Here is a 25,509-nt window from a genome sequence, read left to right as displayed (position 1 = left end):
GTTTCATACCTGCCCAAGAAAAGTTTTGCCGATGTGACGCGTCAAGGGGCAGCGCCACAACGGTCTCCGGCGGCTGTCCGTCCCACACCCAGTGAGGCGGCAGTGACTCCATCAGACCCCGCGGTGGCTGCAGCTAACGCTGCTACACCAACACAGCAGACGGGGCCATCGACCCCGAAGGTGGGCGCAGCCGAGGCTGCCCCAACCTCCCCGGCCCCTTCCAGCGCTGGCAACAGCCGGCGCAGCCAAATCCCTCAGGGAGCCCCATCGACCTCCGGGCTGGTGGGCGCAGGGGTCTTGCCCTCCAAGGCGGGACTCTCTCTTGTAACTACTCGCTCACAAGAGCACGTGTCCGGAGCCTCGCAAGAGGCAATGGACACTACACCTGTCCTCAAGGCACACCAAACGCCTAAGGAGCGGCGAGGCTCCCTCGAACGCTCCAGAAAGGGCAGAACCCCCGTTACAGGGCCTCGAAAGAGCTCTGTAACCTAAGGCATCACCTCAGTTTCCATACACACAGCGCTTATTTACTTTCAATATGGATACACAAATTATTCAATGGAACGTCAGAGGTCTTCTTAGGAACCTTGATGACGTGCAAGAGCTTATCCAAAAACACAATCCAAAAGTGCTGTGTCTACAGGAAACACACTTAAAACCACAACACGCAAACTTTCTCCGACCGTATGTCAAGTTCCGCAAAGATCGCGATGATGCTGTCGTATCATCAGGCGGTGTTGCCATTTTTATTCATAAAAGTATTTTTATTCATAAAAGTATTTCCTGTCAGCGTTTACAGCTACAAATGCCCCTTGAAGCAGTGGCGGTTCGAGCTGTTCTCCTAAACAAACTGATCACCATTAGCTCTCTTTACATACCCCCACATTACAAATTAACAAATCATGAATTCCAATACTTCATAGATAAATTGCCAGAACCCTTTGTTGTTCTTGGCGATTTCAATGCGCACAGCTCCCTGTGGGGCGACTCTCTTATAGATGCACGAGGTCGTCTTGTTGAACAGTTCCTTTTTTCTTCTGGTGCGTGCCTTCTGAATAAGAAGAAACCCACTTATTACTGTCTTGCAAACAATACCTTTTCTTCAATTGATCTGAGCATAGTTTCCCCGTCCATACGGCCTGAACTCGAATGGGAAGTTACGAACAATCCTTACGGAAGCGACCACTTCCCCATACTATTAAGAACACTTAAAGAAAACGAATATCCACCACAGGCTCCCAGGTGGAAGATTGACACAGCAGACTGGGAGAAATTCCGAAATTTAACTAGTTTATCATGGGATGACATGTCTTCTTTAGAAATCGATGCTGCTGTGGAGTACTTCACAGCCTTCATAATAGATGCCGCATCCAAATGCATACGTGAAGTAAGTGGCTCGGCATGCAAACGGCATGTCCCATGGTGAAACGATGAATGCAGAATCGCACGTAGGAATCAGAACAAAGCGTGGGGGTTGCTACGCGCTTCACCCACTGCAGAAAATCTTGTCAACTTTAAAAAAGTAAAGTCCCAAGGTAGGAGAACCCGCCGACAGGCCAGAAGAGAAAGCTGGCAGAAGTATTTATCCAGTATTAACTTGTTTACAGATGAGGCCAAAGTCTGGAACAGGGTAAATAGAATTAGAGGGCGACAAACATATTCACTCGCTCTGGTCACAGGGCGATACGCTGCAAGATCAGGCAGACTCACTTGCGGAGCACTTTCAGAGCGTGTCAAGTTCAAACAATTATTCGCAATCTTTTCTCATATATAAACAAATAGAAGAACGTAAGCCATTAACAAGAAAAAGTCGAGAGAATGAGCCTTACGACCGTCCTTTTAGTATTGCCGAATTGAGAGCTGCCTTGAGCGCATGCAAGAGCTCCGCACCAGGATCTGATAGAATCATGTATGAAATGCTCAAAAACTTACACAATGACACACAAGTTACACTACTCACACTTTTCAACACCATCTGGGATGCAGAGTACTTTCCAACCGCATGGAAGGAAGCCATTGTGGTCCCTGTTTTGAAACAAGGCAAAGACCCTTCCTCAGTGGCAAGTTACCGCCCGATAGCCCTCACAAGTTGCATTTGTAATGTGTTTGAAAAAATGATAAATCGGCGACTCATTCATTTCCTTGAACAGAGCAAAATGCTTGATCCTTATCAGTGCGGCTTCCGAGAAGGGCGCTCCACAATCGATCATCTCGTACGTGTTGAAAGGAATATCCGGGACACATTTATACATAAACAGTTCTTCCTATCGATATTTCTCGATATGGAAAAGGCGTATGACACAACGTGGTGTTACGGAATCTTAAGAGACCTGTCAGAAATGGGCATCCACGGTAATATGCTTAACATAATAGAAAGCTATCTGTCCAATCGTACCTTCCGTGTAAAAGTCGGCAATGCAATCTCACGTCCTTTTACGCAAGAAACGGATGTACCCCAAGGAGGCATGCTCAGCTGCACGCTCTTTATTGTGAAGATGAACACGCTTCGTGCTTCATTACCATCGGCCATCTTTTACTCTGTCTACGTGGACGACATTCAAATAGCTTTCAAATCTTGTAACCTCGCAGTCTGCGAGAGACAGGTACAGCATGGCTTGAACAAAGTGTCAATGTGGGCAGACAGGAATGGATTTAAGATCAATCCTAGCAAAAGCTCTTGTGTTCTTTTTACAAGAAAGAGAGGACTTATCCCAGATCCTTGCATAGAACTGCGTGGACAACAGATACCTGTAAACAAAGAACACAAATTTCTAGGTGTTATACTTGACGATAGACTCACTTTCGTCCCCCACATTAAACATATTAAAGGAAAATGTCTAAAAACAATGAACATAATGAAACTTCTATCCCAGACTTCATGGGGTAGTGACAGGAAGTGTTTAATGAATCTCTACAAGAGCCTCATTCGATCACGATTGGTGTATGGTGCCGTGATTTATCACTCTGCCGCCCCGAGCGCACTAAAGATGCTAGACGCAGTCCACCATCTAGGAATCCGACTGGCCACTGGCGCTTTCAAAATGAGTCCCATGCAAAGTTTCTATGTAGAATCAAATGAGTGGTCACTCCATCTGCAGAGAACATACATCAGCCAAACATATTTTCTGAAAGCCCACTCAAATCCTCAACATCTGTGTTTTAATACCATTAATGACATGACATATGCTACACTTTTTCGCAATTGTCCCTCCGTAAGACAGCCTTTCTCGCTGCGTGTGAGGGAGCTTAGTCACGAAATGCATGTTCCACTCCTCGAGCTTCGCCCAATGCATCCAGCCAAGCTGCTACCTCCTTGGGAGTGGCAGCTGATACAATGCGATATATCTTTCATGCAAGTTACAAAACACGCTCCAGAGATTGAAATCCAAATGCATTTCCGGGAACTCCAGCACAAATACTCCTGCACGGAGTTCTACACGGACGCATCGAAGTCACACGACGGGGTGTCCTATGCAGCCGTCAGTCCATCCTTCTCGGAAGTCGATGTACTGCATCCGGAAACTAGTATCTTTACGGCTGAGGCCTACGCACTGCTGTCGGTCGTAAAGCATATAAATAAATCAAAACTCCAGAAATCAGTTATATATACGGACTCCCTTAATGTTGTGAAAGCCTTGGTGTCTTTCTGTAACCACAAAAATCTGGTAATTAATGAACTCTACTCCGTCCTGTGTAAAGCATATATATCTAACCAACATGTGATTATATGCTGGGTGCCTGGACACAGGGGCATCGAGGGTAACGTTCTAGTGGACCAGATGGCCACATCAATTTCATTGCATGCAGTTAATCCTACTGCTTTGGTCCCTGTCACAGACCTGAAGCCTTTCGAAAGAAGGAAACTGCGAAACCACTGGCAACGTATGTGGGACGCAGAAGTAAATAACAAACTGCACGTGATAAAGCCACAGTTAGGTTCTTGGCCCTCCGTAACAAAATCACCTCGAACAGATGTCCTATTCTGTCGCCTCAGAATAGGACACACATTTGGCACGCATAACTTCTTACTCACTGAAAATGATCCTCCAACCTGCGGTAGATGCGGGGAGAGGCTGACCGTCCTCCACGTCCTCCTGGAGTGTCGGGCAGCCGAATCTGAGAGAAGGAAACATTTTTCTCTAGCATACCAGCAGCACATCCCCCTACATCCGGTGATGCTACTCGGCCCAGAACCTTTATTTGACACCAACGCAGTCCTAAGTTTTCTGAAAGATGTTGTCTTGCATGTTCTTAGCCCCACATGTTCGTAGCGGGTCCTCTCTTCAGAGGATGCCGCTGTGATAGCTCTTTTGTATAGACCGTTTTTTCGTAGGCGCGGCCATACTGGCTTGGGTGAAAGCTGTGTTTTGCATGGCAGGTATACGTTCGGCGGTAGGTTCTGGCATTTGTTTTCGTGGTCGTGCGGTCTGTTTAGTATGACGTGCGTCTTCTTCGTGGTAAACGGTTCTGTGAGACGTGCTGGAGTGATTTGGAGTTTCTGCTGGCGTTGAGGTGGACGGAACATGCAGCGCGATGTGTGCACGCATATTCGAGCATGCAATCAGCCTCGGAGACTAACTGTGTATTTCTGAATGTTCCAATCACTAATGTGACCTTATTGCAGTATTACCCTCTATTTCTAAGCTGCGGTTCAGGAGCCATCAAACATACCCGATGATCGTAGCAGCGTGGGTACTGTTCTGCTACGATAGGAGCTGTGATGTTATACTTTGAGAAGCGTTCAAACTGTTCGCTGCAGGTTACATTGCGTGACCACTTGGTTCGATGGATGAGGTTCCCGCCCCTGAATAAAATAGTTTTGGCAAGTAATAGCCGCATACCTTACAGTTTGAATTAAGCTTGTCCAGCAAAGGGACTGTTTACGAACTGCGCGAGCGTCCTATATATAAGCAGTGGTATATAGGTGCTGGATTACAGATATCTCTGTTCTATATACCGCATGGTTCAAGCATACGGCAACAGCGGTTAAATATCTATAAACGTTGTGCAGCGTGACTATGCGAGGTCGTATTGCGGCGTTAGCGCGTTTTCTCTCGCTTTTTCAAGAAAGAGGAGGATAACCGAATTTTTTTTTCGGTGTTCGTTCCGTTCTCTACGATGCACTCACACGTATTACGGAAATTTTGTTCTAAAAATAGCCATCGCGTTCTTTTTATACGATCCCTCTCATATATTATGGCTGTATAGAGGCCAAAAAGGCAATGCCAAAGCGCACAGCTTACACTTTATTTATTTATTTATTTATTTATTTATTTATTTATTATACATACTTTCAAGGCCCTAAGGCACTACAGAAAGGAGTGGTACATACAAAGCAATGTAATATGCAGACAATGGTATGCAGGCAACGTTAAGCGATAGCGTGGTAGACTCCTGTTTTGAATGAAGTTACATCTGTGATCTGAATGATGGAAGCAGGAAGGTGGTTCCAGTCGACACTTGTGCGGGGTAAAAAAGAATCATGATACTTGTTCGTTCGGGAGGATGGGACGGCAACTTTATATTTGTGGTCTGAACGGGATGAAGTGTAGGAAGGTGGGGTGATAAGTTGATTCTTGAGCACCTGGTTTGAGTGATAAACCTTGTGAAATAGGCAAAGACGAGCACATTTGCGGCGTAAAGAAAGATCTGGCAGATTCAGGGTTATTTTCATACGTGTAACACTGGAATGGCGGGAATAGTTAGATAAAATAAAGCGAGCTGCTCGATTTTGAATTGCTTCAAGCGTTACGGTTAGTGATGCTTGATTGTTATCCCAAATGGCAGATGCGTATTCAAGTTTTGAGCAAACTAGGGTTTTGTAGAGCGTTAGTTTTACCGAAGTAGGAACGGTAGAAAAGTTACGACGAAGATATCCTAACATACGATTAGCATTAGCAGTAATATAATTAGTATGCAAATTCCATGAAAGATCATTAGTTATGTGAAGGCCAAGATATTTGTGAGCGTTAACGGATGCTAATGAAGTGTCATTCAGTACATATCGACACTGATTGCTATTGCTGGTTTTACGTGATATGCGCATTGATTTACACTTGTTAGCGTTAAGTTTCATGAGCCATTTTTTAGACCAGAGTGATATATTGTGAAGATCTCCTTGCAGTTTATCTGAATCATCAGGGTTAGTAATCTTTCGGTATATTACGCAATCGTCTGCGAACAAATTAATTGATGATGACTTTACACAGTTAGGGAGATCATTAATATAAATCAAGAAGAGTAGAGGCCCCAAGACGGAGCCTTGTGGCACTCCGGATGTAACTGTTAACAATGCAGATGAAGAGTTCTTGGTTGTGACACACTGAGTTCGATTAGAAAGAAACTGTTTAATCCAAGACAACACATTTGGGTCAATATTAAGCTGATTAAGTTTATGGATAAGTAGGTTATGACATACGGTATCGAAAGCTTTGGCAAAATCTAAAAAAATACAGTCAATATCGAATCCTTGATCTAAGGCGGCAAACAAATCGTTAGTGAAGCAAAGAAGTTGAGTATCGCATGAAAAAGTTTTTCTAAAACCGTGTTGAGATGGATGGAAGAACGAGTTGCTTTCCAGGAAATCGATGAGCTGAGAATAGATTACGTGTTCTAAGAGTTTGCATGGAATGCTGGTTAATGAGATGGGTCGGTAGTTCTCGGGACATAATGCGTTACCTGATTTATGGACTGGAACCACCCTCGCCATTTTCCAGTCTGAAGGAAGCGATGAGCACTGTACTGACTGAGTATACAGTTTAGATAGAATAATGGATGAAAATAATGCAGTACATTTTAACATTTTTGAATTAATAAGATCAGGACCTGCAGAAGCTGAGATCTTTTGATTATCAATCAAACGGTTAATACCAACCCAATCAAATAATATGGGATCCATAGCACAGAACAAGGAATCAGGAATATTTGGTAAATCGGCAAAGTTATCATCACAAAAGAATGAGGTAAACACTTCATTTAACACAGTGCAACACTCGTTTTCGTCAACATCACTGCCATCTACATGAACTAAATGAATGGAGTCAGCTTTCTTGTCGCCAACAATACTCCAGAATTTACGTGGGTTAGTTAGTAAGAGGGATGGCAATGTGAAATTAAAATAGGTTTTTTTGGCATTGCTAGCTGCATAAACGTACTCGGCTTCTGCACGATGGTAAGCATCCCAGCGATCGGCAAAATTGGTTTCTCTGGCACGACGGAAGATACGTTTCTTTCTGTTGCGAAGTCGCTTAAGGTAATTATTGAACCAAGGTGAGCGTGAGTCATAAGGAATCTGCCTTCGAGGTACATATCAGTTAACTAAATTGAGCAATTTATTTTTGTAGAGCTGCCAGTTTTCTTCGACAGATCGTTCATCAAATTTGATAAGGTAGTTGCTGGTAAACGTTTCCAGTTCACTGGTCATTGAGGGTATGTCAGCGCGGTTATAGTCAACAATAATTTTAGATTGTCTCTTGGTAGATACATGCATTTTCAACGTGAAGTTAATAATGGAGTGATCACTTACACCTTGGAGGTAAGTTAGTTTACAAACAAGGTCAGGCACAATGGTGAAAATAAGGTCCAGGATGTTAGATGACGTAGAAGTTTTACGGGTGGGTTCATGTACTAACTGTGACAAGTTAAAGTCTGAACAGATATTCAGAAATTGTGCGTCCTCGGATGAGCTTTTTGCCAGGGTATGGAACCCGAAATCACTTCTCCACAAAATATTAGGAAAATTGAAGTCCCCCAGAATAAACAAAGGTGACGTAGGGTACCGAACAGTTAGATTGTTGAGAACATCATGTAAATCATCGCAGAAAGATTTAGGTGCTGTTGGGGGTCTATAGCAAGCGCAAAAAATGCAGTCACGATTATCAATAACAACACGTACGCACACAAGTTCTAAAGCAGACACTACTGGAACATTAGATGAAGAAAGTTGATCATTCACAGCAATTAAAACACCCCCGCCAGCACGAACATCACGGTCGTACCGGTAGATCTTGTAGCTTTTTTCACATTCGAAAATCTCAGCGTTTCTTATTTTTGCCGAAAGCCAGGTTTCTGAAAGTACAACTATGTCAGCTGAGCATTCGTCAATGCGAGATGATAAAGTTGTTCGTTTATTGAGAATACTGCGTGCATTGGTGAAAAAGATTGAAGCACCATTTGGAGATAGGGGATATAGCTACGCCGATCTGTCATACGCTGGGTTAGCAGGTGCTTTGCGAGTGCAAGCTGCACGCGCCTCTCCAGAGGATACCAGTTCACAAACAGTGTCAGTGACTGCGCTGTATATGTAGGCTTTATTGTTAATGACTAGTTTATTAAAACGAAGTGAAAAAGGCTGGCCGCTAGACTTGCTGAATTCGAGAAGTTTTTTTCGTGTCAATCGCGTTGCCCTGCAGGAATCTTCGCTAATGGAAACACCTGTACTTTTCAATTTAGATTTCTGTGAGAGAATACTTTCTTTGGTTTTGAAGGAAGAAAACTTCACGATGATTGGGCGTGTCTTATTTGCAACATAAGCACCCAACCTATGTGCTCTCTCCACCATGCCATCTGTAATACGCAAATTTAAATGGCGTGTGAGAAGCTCACAGATATGCTCTTCCGATTGTGTCCAAGTCTCGGAAACGCCGTCCGGGATGCCAAAAAACAGTAAATTATGTTGCCGTGACCTATCCTCTAGGTCATCAAGACACGAGGCCAACGCAATACTTTCAGACTTAACGGCCTGAGCAACAGAACTACTGATATCTGCTGTAGGTAGCGCTGTTTCAAGACATTCGACAGTAGATTCAAGATTTGCCAATCTGCATGCAAGATCTGCGACTGTATGTGAAAGTTCCTCTTGGTTTTCTTTTAGCTCAGCAAATGCATGCATCACCTCTGAGTGGCGACTGTCGATTTTCGTTGAAAGGGCTCCTATGGCGTCAAGCAATTCTTTGTGCGATTTGCTAGAGTCAGCGTTTAGCGGACCGGGATTTTCTTCTATATCCCCGCAAAGCAGTAAAAGTTTCGCAACAAAAATGCATTCGCACAGAGTATCGTAAAGCACACTGGGGCACGGGAGCAGCAGCAGGCAAAGATTGTTCGATCGTTTAGAATTAAGAGATGAAGTACCACCAACCTGCACATGAAAGGAAAACGGATTCGTGAGCGACATCATTTTTGCCGCTCTCCCGTGCCCACTGAAGGCGGACAGCCGACGCCAGTCCTTTAAGGGCTCGCTGTGGAGTGATGGCGCTGGTGTTGCCGATGTGCCACTTGAGTGCAATGCAAAAGCACTGCGCAGGTCACGTAGGGCGAAGCAGTCATCTTCGCTGATTGCAGTCGTGACTGTCAGGGGTGGTCTTAGTTCAGCACAGGTGACGATAAAGGAACACTTGGTCGACCGGGAAGCAGGGAAAGCCACACGCCGGTTAGGGCAACAAGCTGCACATGAAAGGAAAATGGATTCGTGAGCGACATCATTTTTGCCGCTCTCCCGTGCCCACTACATTTGTATCGTGCTAGTTCACCAACCGCAGTGATCGCTGAGTTGAGCCGCGCCATCGGCCTGATACAGGAAGGCTAGCGTAGACATATAGTAATTTCAAGCCTACTAGACTTGAAATGCGTGAGAACGATGCCGGTGTATCACAAATATTTGATAGCACCTGCCGCTTAGACGTATCGTGGTTGCCTTAGGTTGGCCGTGCACGAGCATGCGCTCTTATGCTTTGTTTTACTCCCTACGCCAAGCGATCAGACAGAGAGCTGATTTATCATTTAATGTTGGTAATACAGAGACACCGGTTTTCTTTGTTGAATTAAAACCGATATAAGCATAATAGTTCACAACACGTATACACACCGCGACTGATAATGTTTGTACACCGCGGCTGATAAAGCGCGTCACATTTTTGCGCCCCCAAGACATATTTCCGCGTACTGTAGTCACCGATACACCGAAAGGCTTCCCTGACGTCCTGAACGGACATGGCGTAAATTTCACAAAGTACGATCTAAAACATCTCGAAATTGTTCAGCAGCACGTGGCAGCAATACTTTCAAGCAGCGCCGCGCCGGATCGCCCAAGCTAGAAAGGAGGAAAGGCTCTCCGTGCGCCTATCCTCTTCGCCCAATGAAAAGGTCTATAGCACATGCCTCTAGGCCCTTGTGTTTCAAGGGCTCTGGCGAAGCAGCAGTGCTCCCAAGTAATTTTACCACCTTATATATTTTCTATTTTGCATCATTCTTCTATGATGGATTTTAATGTTCATAGTATTCGTCATTAGTCATCGCCTTAATTTTATAGCAAGTAGATTTTACGCACTTTACAGCGACTATTTTTAGGCCACTTTACAGCCAAGTCACATCTTCCATAGTACATTGTCAACATTACCACTTGTCATGGCGCTCTTTGGCCAAACCTGGCCCTTGCGCCATAAAACACCACACATCATCACTCACTCGCATCTAAAGCACACAGTGGGCAGGCCACGATAGGATCTTATCACACTTTGACTTTATACGGGACATGAGACTTCTTTTTTGCGGTCGCTTTTGTTGCGCAATGTGTGATTTGAGAGATGCATTTGGACCATCTGCGTCCTCGGAAGTTTAAATTTATTGTCTTGACATTCCTTTGGGGCAACGGTAAAATTTCGTCATATTGAGGCTCTAAATACCTGGTGTTCCATGGACAAGAGATTACGAAAAGCGAAAAACTTCATTATATTGAGGATTTCGTTATATTGAACTTCATTACATTAGGTTTTAACTGTATTATCGACATGAAAAATGTGTTCAATGTCACATGTCATTGTCATTATTTTATTGTCTATATTTTATGCCATTTACACCGAATGCTTTTAGGCCTCTATACAGCCATTGTGCAATAACTCATTTGTCATTTTCTACTTCATAGACTGTCCCATACTGTTTTTCTTGGGGCTCTTTGGCCATCCCTGGCCCATGTGCCAATAAAACCCATGTATCATCATCATTTGCAGGTTCCATCTAGCCGGGCAGGTGCAGTTGTCCCTGATGATGGACGAGCGCGCAACGAGGTTTTCAAGGAGCTGCTTTCAGATGTGGGCAGCATCCAGGGCCGCCAAGAGCACATGGACCAGCTGCTTTCAGAAATGAAAAAAGAAAACGAGGCATTATGGCGGGAGGTGGCTCGTCTGCGCCAGAAACACATGAAGCAGCAGCAAATAGTTGAAAAGCTCATCCAATTCTTGGTCACCATGGTGCAGGCCAACCGTAATATCACCGTAAAGCGAAAAATCCCACTCATGCTCCACGACAGTCCCAGCACACATGCAAAGGTGCCCCGACTGGCCAAGAATGCCTTTATTGCCGACTACCAAGTCAGTTCAGTACGTTAAAAGTTTTTTATCATGGTCAAAGGCCTTTGCTTAAAGAATGTTATGTTGCCTTCCTCTTGTACACAAATTTTTTTCCCCCCTATGTTTTCTTGCCTGCTTTTTAGTTTGTAGAAACTTTTCTTTTGTGCAAGGTAGCTGATTGTACAGTTCAACTTTACTTACGATTAAGGTGTCCTCTACTTTAGTTTCTTCGTTCTTGAACGTTCATAACTGGTGGATTTCTTGCACTTTGCAGCCTGCTGGTTCACAGGTGTCTGAAGGTCCTGTAATTCGTGATGTAACTGATCTAATGGAAGACCTTGGTGAGACAAGTGGCCCCATTGTTGCTGATGTGGTGACTGCTGGCCAGTCCCCCGGGGCAGGCGAGGTGTCAGCTCCTGTGATGTCATTTCGTCCGATTTCACCAGCAGCCTCCAATGACTTCGACGTTAGTCCTGTAGTGGCTAGTCCTTTGAATGCCACAGAAGCAATAGAGCCTCTGTGCCTACTTGAACCTCTTCAAGATGAGGAGGGGTGAGAATATGTTTTAGTCCTAATTGTATAATTTCATGGCAATTGTATGAATGAATTTTGTGTTGCATCATTGTCAGTCCCAGACTTTGCCTTAAGGGGGGTTGGGGAGTGGCGATTCCAAAAAAAAAAAAAAAAAAGTAGATGGTAGTGGAATAACTGCTAGACGCTCAGAGAGATTCGAAAACCTTCATCCCCTGACACAGGCAGTTATTCTGGAGACTGCAGAGATGTTTCTTTATGATAGGCTCACAAGCTGCAAGCAGCCCTTGTTTTGATGGCAAGGTGTACTGCAGGAAACTGGCCACAGCCGTTTGACGTTGAGAGACCAGGCAGTGACAGATGCTACTTTGCAAAACATATGTTTATTTATATGATGAAAGTTAGAGACAAGAGAAAAATAGTAGGAGTCGTTTATTTGATACACTTCTGGGAATCAATTTTTTCTGTAGCTCAGTGTGGTTGACAATCCGGTTAAGTACTGGAAGTGCGCAGCTTCTTGTGCCACAAATAGCATGGTAGCTTGGTGGGTAACAACAAACCCTTTATCCCCCCCCCTCCCCTCCTTGGAAATGCCACTGTGTCACACTATAAATATTAGATTTCATATACTATTTTTAGCTTATAAATTGCTGATGCCCTTGGTTTTTGACATGCAGAATACACATGAAATCAATCTGATGAAAGTGTATTGAAAACTGTCTGTCATATTTCGCTGCTTATATTTCTTTAACATATTGAACATATAATTTTATCCAGGCATATATTATTCTTGGCATCAGTTGCATCTTGTTTTGATGCAGCTGTTAACTAATTCTAGAAAGTATGAAGTTCAGTTACAGTGTAGTCGATTTACAGTGATTACTAGTTATAACATGGCGGCTCTCTATTGCATCAGGTACTAAAGGTGCATGAAATGGCCCCGGTTATGATATACAGTTAAAATGATCAATTTTTGAAATTTAATATTGTTGCTTATAAGTGTTACACCATATATATATTTTTGCCTGTTACAGCTCATATGTACTCCCGTGTGACATTGAAGAAGTGGTTGTGGATTCATCTGAGGACAGTTCAAAAGAACTAGCTGCATCCTCTTCCAAGAGCCTAGCAGTGCCCAGTCTGAAGGCTGTCCAAGTTGTGACGTCTACCACTGACAAGCAGGCCACATCTGCAAATTCAGTAAGTTATGTGATGTAGTTTTAGCAGATTTGTCAAAGCCTATTGGGTTTCAAAGCTGTATGTGTTTGCAGTTGCAACAATGAAAAAGTCTTGTCTTGTTGAACCTTCTGTGTGCGAAGGTATTTTGAAACCACCAAAATTGCTTGAATGTTTTTATAACCAAGTGATTGTGAACAGCTTTCATTATTTCAATATGAGCAGTTCATTTATTATTTTTTGGTATTGGTTGCTGTCAATCTTTAAAAACGTTTTTGAGTTGACGATAAGCATGGCCATAGAAACTATCTAAATGAAGGTTGACATTACTTGGAATAGAAATAAAGCACTCTTTTGTTCTCAATTGCAACATGTCATTCCTGGCTCTGTGAGTAACGGAAATCGCTGAGGCAGAAGTGGCACAGCATTATTGTTGAGCCTTGTCCACCAAATGAGAGAGGCTACCAGAGGCTTCAACTCTTCCTTGTAGTTGTCAATACTAAGTTGAAGCTCTGAACATGACTCACTGAAGCTTGACAAGTCTAATTGCTTGTTTGAGGTGAAGAAGCATCCAAAAACACCAAAATAATACCGTTGAAAAGGGTAACTGTCGTCACTGCAAGTGCTTATAATTCCGAGCTGCCAGTTTTAAAACCTACAGCAGTGACACATATGACGATGACATCACAGTTTCTCTTCTCTCATATTGGCGCGATCTTGTTTTTTTTTTTTTTTGCCAATATTAGTGCGTGCTTTTATAATGAATATTCAATATAATAAAGTAATTTTAGTGGAAGCATCAACTTTGTTATATAGAGGTTCAACTTTACGTTGCATCCTTTCTTTCTCTTGGGTCTGCCTATTCTCGGGTTTTAATTATGACCATGTTATAATTTAATGAATACTCTACCTTATATTAGGTGTTTTTTCAGTATTTTAATTTTTTTTTATGATTGTGCATAAACGGCTGTTTTTCCGCATTGTCATGCATCTTTTCATGACAAAAGGTGAGCTATGGATGTCTATAAGGGGAATATTTTATGAACAAACAGATGTACTCATGCATTAAATTAAGATTAAGTGTGGAACTTTGTCGTGACAAAACTTCGTCACATTTGTTAAGTCAGGATCAAATCTTTAAGCTTCCAAGTGGAGTTGTTCGCGTACTTCTACAACTTAATTTTTTATTCCTTTAATAGGCCTTTTCTTCATCTAACTCAATTGGTGAGGAAGAGCCAACAATGCTGAGTCAAAAGCAGGCACCCAATGGTACCTCAGACCTGCTGAACAGTTGTGTCTTGCTGGAGGAAATTCCCATGTTTGTGGGTGAGCCTCCTGTAGCAGCCAGTCCATCGGGCCTGGCTGACCATGCAACGGAGGAAAGCTCCAAGCACAAGGAGAAAGCAATTGCACCACGCAGCCCAGGAATGCAGGTGGCATTGCAAGACAAGGCTGCTGGATCCACTAAGTGAGCGAAACTCTCAGTGCATGCTGTAATAGACCACTAGCAAACAGCTTGGTAAAAGATGGACACAAACAGATAATGACGAAATGTGGTGCTGTGTGGTTGTCTACTCTTTGCACTCTTTCTTGCGTTGTTTGCTAGGGAATGTGTACTGCCTAGCTCATGCCTGCATGTTACTGCATGTTCTATGCTGGATGAGTTTGAATGTGTAACAAGTCCCAAGAGCCGACATTTTAGTTTTTTCATGACAGATTATAAAACCTTGTTAATTTGATCCTCGGCAATTTGGAAAATAGCATAATTTAGACTTGCCCTTTGGTCCACAAGCAAACATATGCATTATTTAAAGGCACCCTGAACCACCTTTTTTTGAAGTCTTAAAGATGCCTTGAAATGAGTATGGAGCCTCCCAGGAATATATTACCAAATAACTTTTCAGATCGACCTAGTACAAGGGTAGGTACCACGAGCGCGATATTTACCTTCTTCTTTCTCCCTCAACACCCCCTTCTAAAAGAGCGGGATGGCACCAGTGGCTGTGCGCTGCCTATAGCGTTATGCTACCTGGCTTTAGTGTTCTGTTTCCTCTTTCAACGAAAAATGACAGATGTGATGCCAAACCATACTTCCGACTGCTGGTACTATAGTAACGTTGGTCTCGTCACTGCGCTGCAGCGTAGCAGATAGCTGCGTGAGGCTGTTTTTTCTCTTACCGAGTGGCACAAGTAGCACATTTCTTTTTGTACTTATCTCTATGGCAATCACACAGTTTCCAAGGCTCGCACGAAACGTCTTTAAGTTGCTTGTGCAAATACATCGGCAGCGTGCACAATGGCTCAGTGATGGGTGCCGCACACTAGACTGTGCAACTTGGGAAGCAAACAACCTTTTGATGTAGGCACTTGGGCTGGCTGGCTGTCATCTCCAGTGACCAAGAAGGTTATAAAAAAATATTTTGTAACCTCCTTGGTTACCGTGCACCTAGAGCCACATTAACCACACAGACCAATCAACCAATGAGAGCATGCAGCAGTCCAGCACCATGCAGCAGCCGCAGCAGCTACACGCGACTGCAGTGCAGATAGAGCAACATTTGCTATGTGCACAACAGAGCTCGAGTGCAGGCTCGTGCTCATGTGCTCTAGTCTGGTTGTGATATGTGGTGCAAATGGGCCTGATCCTGAACGAATAGTCGCTAAATCCAGATTGCTAATTTTGAAGCGCCATCAATAGCTCAGTATGAAGCACTGTCTTCAGTGCCGTCTCACCAGGGGCGACCAGGATTGAACGCGTGCTGGCAAGCATATGTGTATTCTGGGCTTAAGTTTCTTGGGTCGAGGCTACTTGAGTGTTCAACACTAATCAAAATTAGCTAGAAGTGACGGCTGTGACACCAATGAGCAGTGTGTTGAAAGATTTCTTCCTATTTAGGTGGGCACGGCCAAGCTTGAGCAGATGGTAGTCAGTTTTTTCTAGACGCACGTAGTAATTGTTATTGAAAATCAAATCGGATTTTCGCTTTCTTGCTTTGGCCTGTTTATAGTTCATTGCATCTAGTATACACAGTAACAGCAGGAATAAACGCACTTATCCAAACTTTTTGAGTAAGACATAAGTCATCGAAGGTTCCAGAATAATCACTGCTGCCTGCTCACCTGTCTTCCAGGAAGTACTACACAATTCACGTCACACATACCATCAGATTACACAAGGTTCGGTGACAACTGACAACGGATAGAACCATAGATAACTTTCGAGAAACTTCCAATACATGCAGGCGTGTCCTGCGCTGAGCGATAATGTTTAACCTTTTTTTAACCGTTGAAAAAGCGGTCACTCGAGAAAGATAAACAAGTACACATGTCAATATCAGTCATTGGCCAATAGCAGCTACTTATAGGAATCTTGCATATGACGACATATGCAAGTTGCCAGCAGTTTCAAAATTGATGAGGAGCAGGCCTCTGTTAGAAAAGAGGGTGTATGAGAAAAAGGTAACTTCACGCTCCACTTGCGAACTTCACAACCTGCGCATGGCTGTAAAATTTGGCTGAGATGTTCTCAGCTGCATATGCTATCCGCAAAATGTGTTTTTCACCAAGCATGAGGGGCGGTTCAGGACCCCTTTAACGGAATCTCATTAATTTGGAGGCATTTGCCCACACAGCAGTTCATTCGAATAATCTTTAGAGTCTGTAGAGTGCAGAGCGCTGCAATTGTGCGGCGCAACTAGCAACACTAGCGGCCAACTTAAACAATGCAGGGGAATCTGCATCATCATAGTCATCAGCAAAAACTGCACAGGAACACTTGACTTGTTCTTCCATTAACCGCCACACATGACGCCACTGTGGTGGTCATAAGAATAGGTGTGCTGGCTGAGCATTGACCACTTCTTTGCATCATGATGGTGTAATGGCACTGATGTGAGTAGAATGACGCTGTTGCATGCACCGTCGGTTACACTGTAGGACAAGCAGTTGGGTAAAAGCATTGCTGCCTCTGAATTCAGCTTTTATTTATGTTGTAGCAAAGAGAGATGTTAGCGAGAAGAGACATCAGCGCTACTGGCTCAAAACGCTAGTGGGTCGAGCACTCCTGCTCAGCAACGGCTCTCGTGTTTGGAAGCTGTGACTGCCCTGCCCGTCGACGTTGCGCTGCTCCGAGCTCTGCCAAATAAACACCTTTAGAATGTCATGATTTTGTTCTGAGGAATAAGCAAATACAGAATGGGGAATTTTGATATTGCAATAAAAAGAAATGATGGAAATAATTTTATAGGTTATATTCAAGAACCTGGACACTGCAGTGTCAGGTTCTTGATGCAGCCATGGTGGCAGGTAATTGAACCCATGACCTCATGCTTAGCAGCAGAACACTATAGCCACTGAGCCATTAGACAGCTTTAGTATAGCGTACGCTATACCATTGCGTACGCTAAAAAATAGCGGGTCGTCACTGCACATGCGCTGAACGCTAAACGAAATAGCAGGTATAGCGGGTGTACGCAACGCAAACGAGTTAGCGTTAGCGTTTTTGCGTGGTTTGCAGAGTTTGCGTGAAACATGGTGGCGGTCCCAGCTGGATGCTTCGAATGGAATTTGGTGTTGCTTTTGTAAAATGCACTTCGTTCGTAGCAAATGATTGTGTAAATGGCTTTTGCTTAGTCTCAGGCCGCTTCGACGACAGAGTATTATGGATAATCTCGTGGTGTTTTCGAGATCGCTTCTCGTTTCGAACGAGTCGAAGCCTATCGGAAGAAACATTAGAGATGTCAGCACCACCTATCGCTACAGTCAGGAAATAGCCGCAACGACGGCATATGGCCTCTGAGATATGAGGATCTCGCCGGCCAACTAAAACTGTAAGAAACATATGCTGCTTAGCGTACGCTACACTATAGCATATAGCGTACGCTATAAGTTGCGGACGCTGAACTAAAACTGTCTATTATGGCAGGTAAGAATCATTTGCAGTGTTGCTGTTGCACTCAAAGCTGAACTTGCTTTTCCCGTAAATCATAATTTCTCTCACCTTTCCTAAATCATCATGAAAAATTTTCACTGCATTTAATTTCATGACTGGCAACATTTTGCCTATTTCAGCTAGAAACAAACTTCTCTTTCTTGCAGATTTATGGTGCAACCATCACACCACGGTGGCTTGGATATAAACTCGCGCACCTCAAAAAACATCACTTTAATGAGCGCAATAATATTACTATCTTTTGCAGAAACAGAATACGAGGTAGCCATGAAAGCTTCCACTGCTGTACGTAGAGACCGCGGTACTACACATGCAGTGATAATCTCTACAAGTGCAAGCACAGAAAACAAAAAGTTGGTAGAACTTGCGCAGGGCTCATTAGCAGCCTTTCCTGTGATGTCACCACATTGTCAGCGGTGCTTGCACTCTGTCATGCGTGATCACGGTTCTGGACAAATTTTCTTTTTTCTCAGACATCATCTTACAGAGATGAGTGGGAGCCTCTGCAGGATTGAGTGCATGACATCTTTGGTAGCTCTCTCTCTCCATTAACCACGTGAGTGAAATCACACTCAAGGAACTATTTTTAAAAGCATTGTTCAGATCCAGCTCATGTCCATTGTAGTTCTTGCCAGTTTGATGAAGGGCCAATTTTTATCTCTGAAAAATGTCAGGGTCTTCGTGCTGAAAACAATGCTGCTTAAGACCTGACTTACACTTTGGAGCAAAGCAAAAGTGCATGAGCTGATCTTTTGTGGAGGAACACCTCTACATATTGGTCTTGCCTCCGGTCATTTGGTACGTGGAGATGACCTTCCACTGTTCTTGCCACTCATTTTTCTGTCTTAGGAGCTTCATCATCTTTTAGCAACTTCCAAACACAATAATAGAGTCTTGTAGCTCCTCAATGCAAAAACTGACTGCTACAGATGACATAACACTATTTCGCTTTCACACTTTATTTAACATCATTCTGTTGAGTGCAGTAACATTTTCACATCATGATGCAGAGAAGTGGTGAACTGCATTCCAGGCAGGACGGTTGGCGCACCTACTCATCTAGCTACTATAATGCCATGTTGATTGCGTCCAACCGCGTGCCTTCAGAACTGCATAGTCACCATCCACAATAACAATGATAGTGACCGTGGATTCATCTTCAGTGGTTGTGGGGTGCAGGAATTTTCGTTTTGAGTCACTGCATGGTGCTTGTGATGTCACAAACACGGCAGAAGCTGTCAAGGAAGAAAAGCAATTCTGCTGTGACCTGCACGCTTGTGCCAGGCCCATCAGCTACATCACATTTGATGATCAGTTGCCGACCAGCTCACTAGCACTCAACTAAATGGGAAGTGCATACACACAGTTATAGAAAGCACATCTACTCAGATGAAAGTGCGTGTCTTGCACTGCTGCTACACTGTGAGGGAATTTGAGGCCCTTGCTGCTTCGAGCACTTACCAGTCACGATATGATGATAATCGCAGCTTCTGCACTGATTTTGTTCAAAATATTGTTACAGGCCATTCCCACATTCTGCAGAAAGCACTCAGCAGGACGACGAAGATGGCAATCGAAAAAGCATGTTTGTGGTTGTCGTTATTCTGCCATCTTGGCTGTGGCTCCTCTGTATGCATTTTGTAAATATAATTTTGCCTACTCTTTATCTACGTCACAATATGAAAGAGGGTTTGGATTTCTTCAGTAAGTAAAGACATGTTGACGTAGTAACCAGTTGGCTTATTGTTAATATTGGTGCATTCAGTTAATTTTTTTTACATTTTTTTCAGTCCCGTGAAATCGGAATTGAGAAGGTTCCCTACAATGGTTCCCTACATGTGTGCCCTATCGAGAATCTGAGAAGCAGGAGTATAGCAGGGTATTCCTAAAAATGTTTATAAATTGTGTTGTTTTATATGGCCAGGTAATAGTATTTCAGATACTCAAGGTGACTCAGTGCCCATAATATATTAGTGTCATGCAGTACCTAAGAAGTGTTGCAGTAGCTTGTGTCTTGCACACACTTATATTTACCGATTAAGTTGAATTTATGAGTGATAATATGATTATTTCATCCCTGCAATTTCCCACTTCCTTATTTTTACTTCATTGTTTTTGGGTTCATATGGTTCATTGTGCAGGGATGTGCATATTTCACTCAAAACTTTTTGAAAAAGAATTTTGAGCTTACTGCTGCATTGTTCTTGCTCGAATTTCACCGAAAGATCCCATTTTGAAGTCTACATTGTTCAGTGTAATACTTAGCAGAATTACTTGCCTGGTTTTTCAGAAAGAAATGAGATGTTGCCTTTGTTTATAAGAATGCAAGCTGTTGCCAAGATGGCGTTAGCATGAACTTATGTCACCACCTTTCAGTGGCTGCAGAAAGCAGCCATTCATGAAGGATTGCCACATGTTGCACACTTCTGTGGCAAAATGAACATGCACCTTTGAACATATTTGAGCAGTGTGACCTAATTTCTGTGTTCTGAATGCAGGGTTTTTGCAGAGCACGTGGAATCCATAGATACTGACTTGGATTGGCTGCAAGACCAGCTAATGAGTGGAGGGCTCAACTTGGACACTTCCACACTGATGGGGGTATGTCCTGACTGGACAGGGCTTCTGTCAAAAGCCTCAAAGGTAGATGACAAAGGAAGTCGTGACACTGCTTTAAAGCAGTTCTCACACATTCTCTGTGTGAATGGCACAAAGCAGATTCTATTTTTCCCAGCAGGGTGTATCGCTATATTTTATTCAGCAACACTGTGCAACACTTTTTGAGACCGAAGCATTGTTTCTGCCTGATAAGGATAAATTTTCAAATATCTTGACAGGTTTGGACATTGTGAATGAATGAGCACAGCATTTTGAAAACATAATCAACATCACCTTCTGAGAATGTTCCTATGTGCTGTGTCATGGGCAACTCTAAAGCTTGAGCAAAATCCTGTGCTTATTCACTACCACGTAATGGCATGAATCTTTTCAGTCACCAGTGCTGTCTTCAACAGGCGGCCGCCTTTTAACTCGAGGGTTCCCACACCTCAATCCAAAAAACAAGGGAAAGAACTCCACTATAGAATGAACAAAATGACATTCAATAATTTTCATGCTCCACTTTTGCCTAATAAGTTTTACTTTATACCGTCGCACAGAACAATGAACATGTGAAAATGTTTCATGTGGTCTGTCTTGAAATAGAGGACTTAGCAAAATGAAAGACTTAACGTGAACCGTACCCAGTGTATGTTGATGGCTGTTGTTAAGGGGAGATGTACCTCAGAGATTAACTTTCATTAATAATAAAGCTAATTTAATGAAATTTATAGAGAACATAGAGTTCAATCTCCTGTTTTCAAATATCTTTTTCTTTCCCGAAAAATATGTGCAATGTTGGGGAGTGCGTTCATTATGCAGGGTAAAATTTTGAGCGATTTTTCTTTTCTGCGGTGACTGTCAGTTTTGCCCAAAATGCGAACCATCGATTGCGATTGCAAATGTGTAGACAGCTACACAAAATAAGGATAGTGGTTTTGTCGACTGTATAAACTTGCAAACATTCCCTTCAACGCAAACTGAGCGGCGAGAGCGCAACGCACACAAAGGTGTGAATCGCCGTCAACTCGGCCCCCAATGCAGATCGCTTTAAAAATAGGGTGTGCTGTGGCTGCGCAATGCGCTGCAGTTGCTGCCTGAGTAAAATGCCACGCCCCTCTTCCCGACACCATGTGCGCAACGGAACACAGCGTGTTTCCTTCCCACATTCCTCCCTTGTAGCGAGAAATTGAGCCGCGATCGTTGACGCCCTGCAGGCGCTGCTGCGCAGTACGCATTTGCTGCCAGAGTGCAACCCCCCCCCCCCCTCAGCCTCTTGCGCGATCGTTGGCTTCCCTCATGCGCTTTCACTCACACCTATGCCATGCAGCGCACTGCGACGAGGATGGCAAAACTGCGCCTGTAGCGTCCATATAATTGCTATCACAATAAAAGTAGGAGACACGGCCCGATTCGGCATCCGACACGGCGTCAGACACAGTCGCACCCGCCGAATGCCATATCAGACGCCGAATGGTACCGTGTGTCTCCTACTTCACGGCAGCAAGTTCAGGGTGCGATCATTATGCGAGATAAAGAAAAAACCCACTTCTTGATTGGAAAAGTGAGGGCTGCATTCACTATGTGAGTGCGTTCATTATGCGAGTAAATATGGTACTTTTTTGACCGCTTGAAATGGGAAATATATGGTGTCTTTTGCAAGATACAAGAGTTTTATAGATAGCATATATCGCTTCGTATGCACAACTACTTGTAATTGTAAGTAAGGTCAAAAATAATTTTATTTTAGCTTTACTATCTCAAGAAAAAGATTAGCCAGGCTATCATTATTGAGAACATCAATGAGTGGTTTACTGAAAAGCACATGGCCAAAATTATTGACCGTTACAATAAGACCTCAATATTTCCATTCTACAAATGCTTATGCTTGCAAAATTTGCCTGAGATTTAGTCACTTTAAGTACAAGAATTTTGGTGCACAAGCCACACAAGTAGCCTGAAATTGGAAAAAGAAAAAAATTTAAGTTGGAGGTTCTATACATGCTCCTTACTATTGGAGATGGTTAAGTTACATGAAATCTGGCCAGAATGCAGACGAGTCTTTGCAAAAGTGTAAAATCTAAAAATTATCCTGCGTAGGTGGTACCCCTTGTAGCCCTTGTGAGCGTCCTCCTCCAGGAGGGCTTTCTTTTCTTCACTGACGTCAAGATGTAGTTTCCGCTGTCTGTTTCCCAGACATTCTTCTGATTTGTCTCTCGTCTGTTTGGTTTCTCAAAGCAAATCAACTCTTGAGTTGGATGGCCAGCTCCTGTATAACATCAAAGCCATTGTGGCCTTTACTCAACCACAGTATGGCTATAGAAGTGACCATCTCCACAAAAGTGCATGAATTCGGCCGAGCACTAGTGAATATTGGAGAATGAGCTTGTGTCGGCTCAGTTGAAGCTAGTGCTTGCTTGTTCTTACACCAAAAAAGCCCACCGTATGGGAAAAACTTGTGGCTGTGACCATCATCAGTTGAGCATGAATGAAAAAAATGAGGTCCCTGCAAATACCAAGCCTCTATAAGAACCATTTCTCCCAGACTTCTGGCTAGAGGATTCCCTCGATTTTTTTACACGTGAACATAGAATGCTGAAGCGTAACTGCGCAACCACACATATAAAAAGTGACAGATGTTTTAAAAGGTAAAAGCAATTTTTTAACCTGTATGTCCCCTTAATGCTACACGAGTACCTTTTTCATTGTGCACAAATAATTACTCACTTTAATCAACTAACTTCTATTTAATTTTTTTTAATTGACAAGGCATCAACGCAAAATTTGTGGAGGCCGTCGATGTAGACTGATAACATTTAAAGCAACTTAGGTCTTACATGATCCTTTCTTTAAAAAAAAATAAAAAAACTGCATTATAATGTGTCCATGCACTAGCGACTGCAGCATCTCAAACTCCATCATCTAGTAACCTGTACATCTCATGCACATTCAAAGCCAGGACTTCGCATTTGATAAGGACCGAAGATTTGCACCAGAAACTGCTGATGCATCCTGGAAGGAGTTTAACTGCTTATTACCAGTGCAACAAACTTGTTATTGATTTCATGGTGCTGAATTGACACGGACAAGAAAGACGACGGGATGTGCGCTACTAGTAGTCAGTTACTGCAATGAACCAACCAGCCCAAAAAACTGTACGCCCATACAGCAAACTAGGTACGTATTTGATGTCATTTGTTAACGTCCTCTACAATTTTTACATCTACATCTTAAAGGGCCCCTGAAATGGTTCGGACAAATCTTGTAGACGCGTAGGGTACAGCTTAAGTAGAACATTCGTACCACAATTTAAGTGAAGCGTTACGTATTAATGGAGCTACAAGCGATTAGAAGTTACCCTCCTCCCTAGCCATGCTTTTCCTCCTCAACTCATTTGCCGAGCGAGCGGGGCTAAGCTCCGCCTTCACTGGTTCAGCGTCACGATGCGACGTCACATCATCCACTTCCGGTTGTTTTGGAGCCCGCCCCCGCCTGTGCGAGACCTCTCCGCTAGCCGCTTGGCCGTCAACCCGAAGCGAGAGCTATCGAAGCAGCGTGCGTTGCGAGCATTCTGTCGTAGCGCCGAACGTGTTTTGTATTCCGGTAACCACAGGCAAGCTGGTCATTTCAGCAAATGACTGGAGGCATAAACTCAAGCTGATGAAGGAACTTTAGCGTAGACGTACGTGAGCGGCCTGATCGGTCTGCACGGTCCATACACTTGTTGGCACAGCGCTTAACCAGCCAAACAAAGCGCTAATATTGCTCTAACCAAGTGTAAAACATTTTAAACATTTATAAAAACAACGTGTTGATGATTACACTCCTGCGAAAAATACACACCAGCAGCAAAGAAGAATACATTTCGTTGCCACCAGGTGGCTGCACTGTGCAGACCATTCACATTTGCCCTTGTGCTCATCTCATGGCTCATCCCGTTACGGCACAGTTAAGCGGCCAGACTCTGTCCCCTTGGGCTTGCGCTTGCCCTAATACCGGACTCGCGAAACGCTATTGCGTTAGTAATCTTCCGGTGTAAAGTGACGGCCACAAACGCGCAAATCCTGGCGCCGATCGGGTAGCGGCAGTCCGATGCGCAGCAGCCAGTTCACTCGTACGCTGCCTTGCAGAGGGACACGATGTCGCAGCTTGACATATTGCCAGTCGCTACGTTTGCAGTCCACAAGGCAACAAAATCGAATCATAGTGCTCGCAAAAAGACTGAGACCGACTCTGACCGCGGAGCTCTCGTCAAAATGGAGTACGTTGTAACACAAGCAGACGACACTTGCTGTGTGCCGGAAGTGCTTAAGTGTACCGAAAAATTATTCTTGTGCATTCTCTTTATGTTACTTTCTCCTCATAAGAACAAATTAACTAACATTCCAACTATTACGAAGATCATTTGTTTACCATAAAGTTGGAAAAATTATCGATCACGCGCCCTTGTCAGCCAATCGGATAGCTCGCCCCACTGACGTCGTATGGGTGACTCCGGTCATATGGGTAGGGGCGGTTTAAAATTCCGCCGAGCAGTGTGCTGCGATCGGCAGCGATGTGCATTTTTAAAACCTTATAATAAATTACACGCTTTACGTGGGGCACTTAGATGTGCCAATTAATGATCAGAAGGACCTACTCTAATGACTCAGTACGTTTGTAGAAAATCGTCAAAAGCGTTTCAGGGTCCCTTTAAGTAGATTAAAAATTAGCTAATTAAACTTTGTTAATTCATTATTTGTGCAGAATGAAAAATATACTGATGACTAGCATGAACAATGCCCATCAACGTATAGCAGGTGTTGTTAGCATACCAGGGTGTCTACGAACCGGGAAAACCGGGAATTCGCAGGGATTTTGAGTAGTCTGGAAAAAGTCAGGGAAAACTCAGGGAATTTGGGCCTCTATCAG

At 43.5% G+C, this 25,509-nt stretch overlaps 1 protein-coding gene across 4 annotated transcripts in view; it reads left to right on the top strand.

The window, feature by feature from the left end:
- LOC142589719 (uncharacterized) overlaps positions 1–25,509 on the top strand; it is a 161,790-nt gene that overhangs the window by 64,676 nt on the left and 71,605 nt on the right. For 2 of the 4 annotated variants that reach the window (XM_075701305.1, XM_075701287.1), the window contains exons 4-8: positions 11,004–11,372; positions 11,617–11,894; positions 12,908–13,073; positions 14,249–14,517; positions 20,499–20,601. In XM_075701305.1, the coding sequence (XP_075557420.1) occupies positions 11,004–11,372; positions 11,617–11,894; positions 12,908–13,073; positions 14,249–14,517; positions 20,499–20,601 (1,185 nt within the window). Of the gene's footprint in view, positions 1–11,003; positions 11,373–11,616; positions 11,895–12,907; positions 13,074–14,248; positions 14,518–20,498; positions 20,644–25,509 lie in introns of all 4 variants that reach the window. The other 2 variants (XM_075701295.1, XM_075701278.1) reach the window with 1 other exon arrangement.

The sequence above is a fragment of the Dermacentor variabilis genome, chromosome 1, assembly GCF_050947875.1.
Source record: "Dermacentor variabilis isolate Ectoservices chromosome 1, ASM5094787v1, whole genome shotgun sequence".
In the NCBI taxonomy this organism is placed as follows: domain Eukaryota; kingdom Metazoa; phylum Arthropoda; class Arachnida; order Ixodida; family Ixodidae; genus Dermacentor; species Dermacentor variabilis.
Note: the sequence above shows the minus strand (reverse complement) of the source record. Positions and strands in the feature narration are given on the sequence as shown.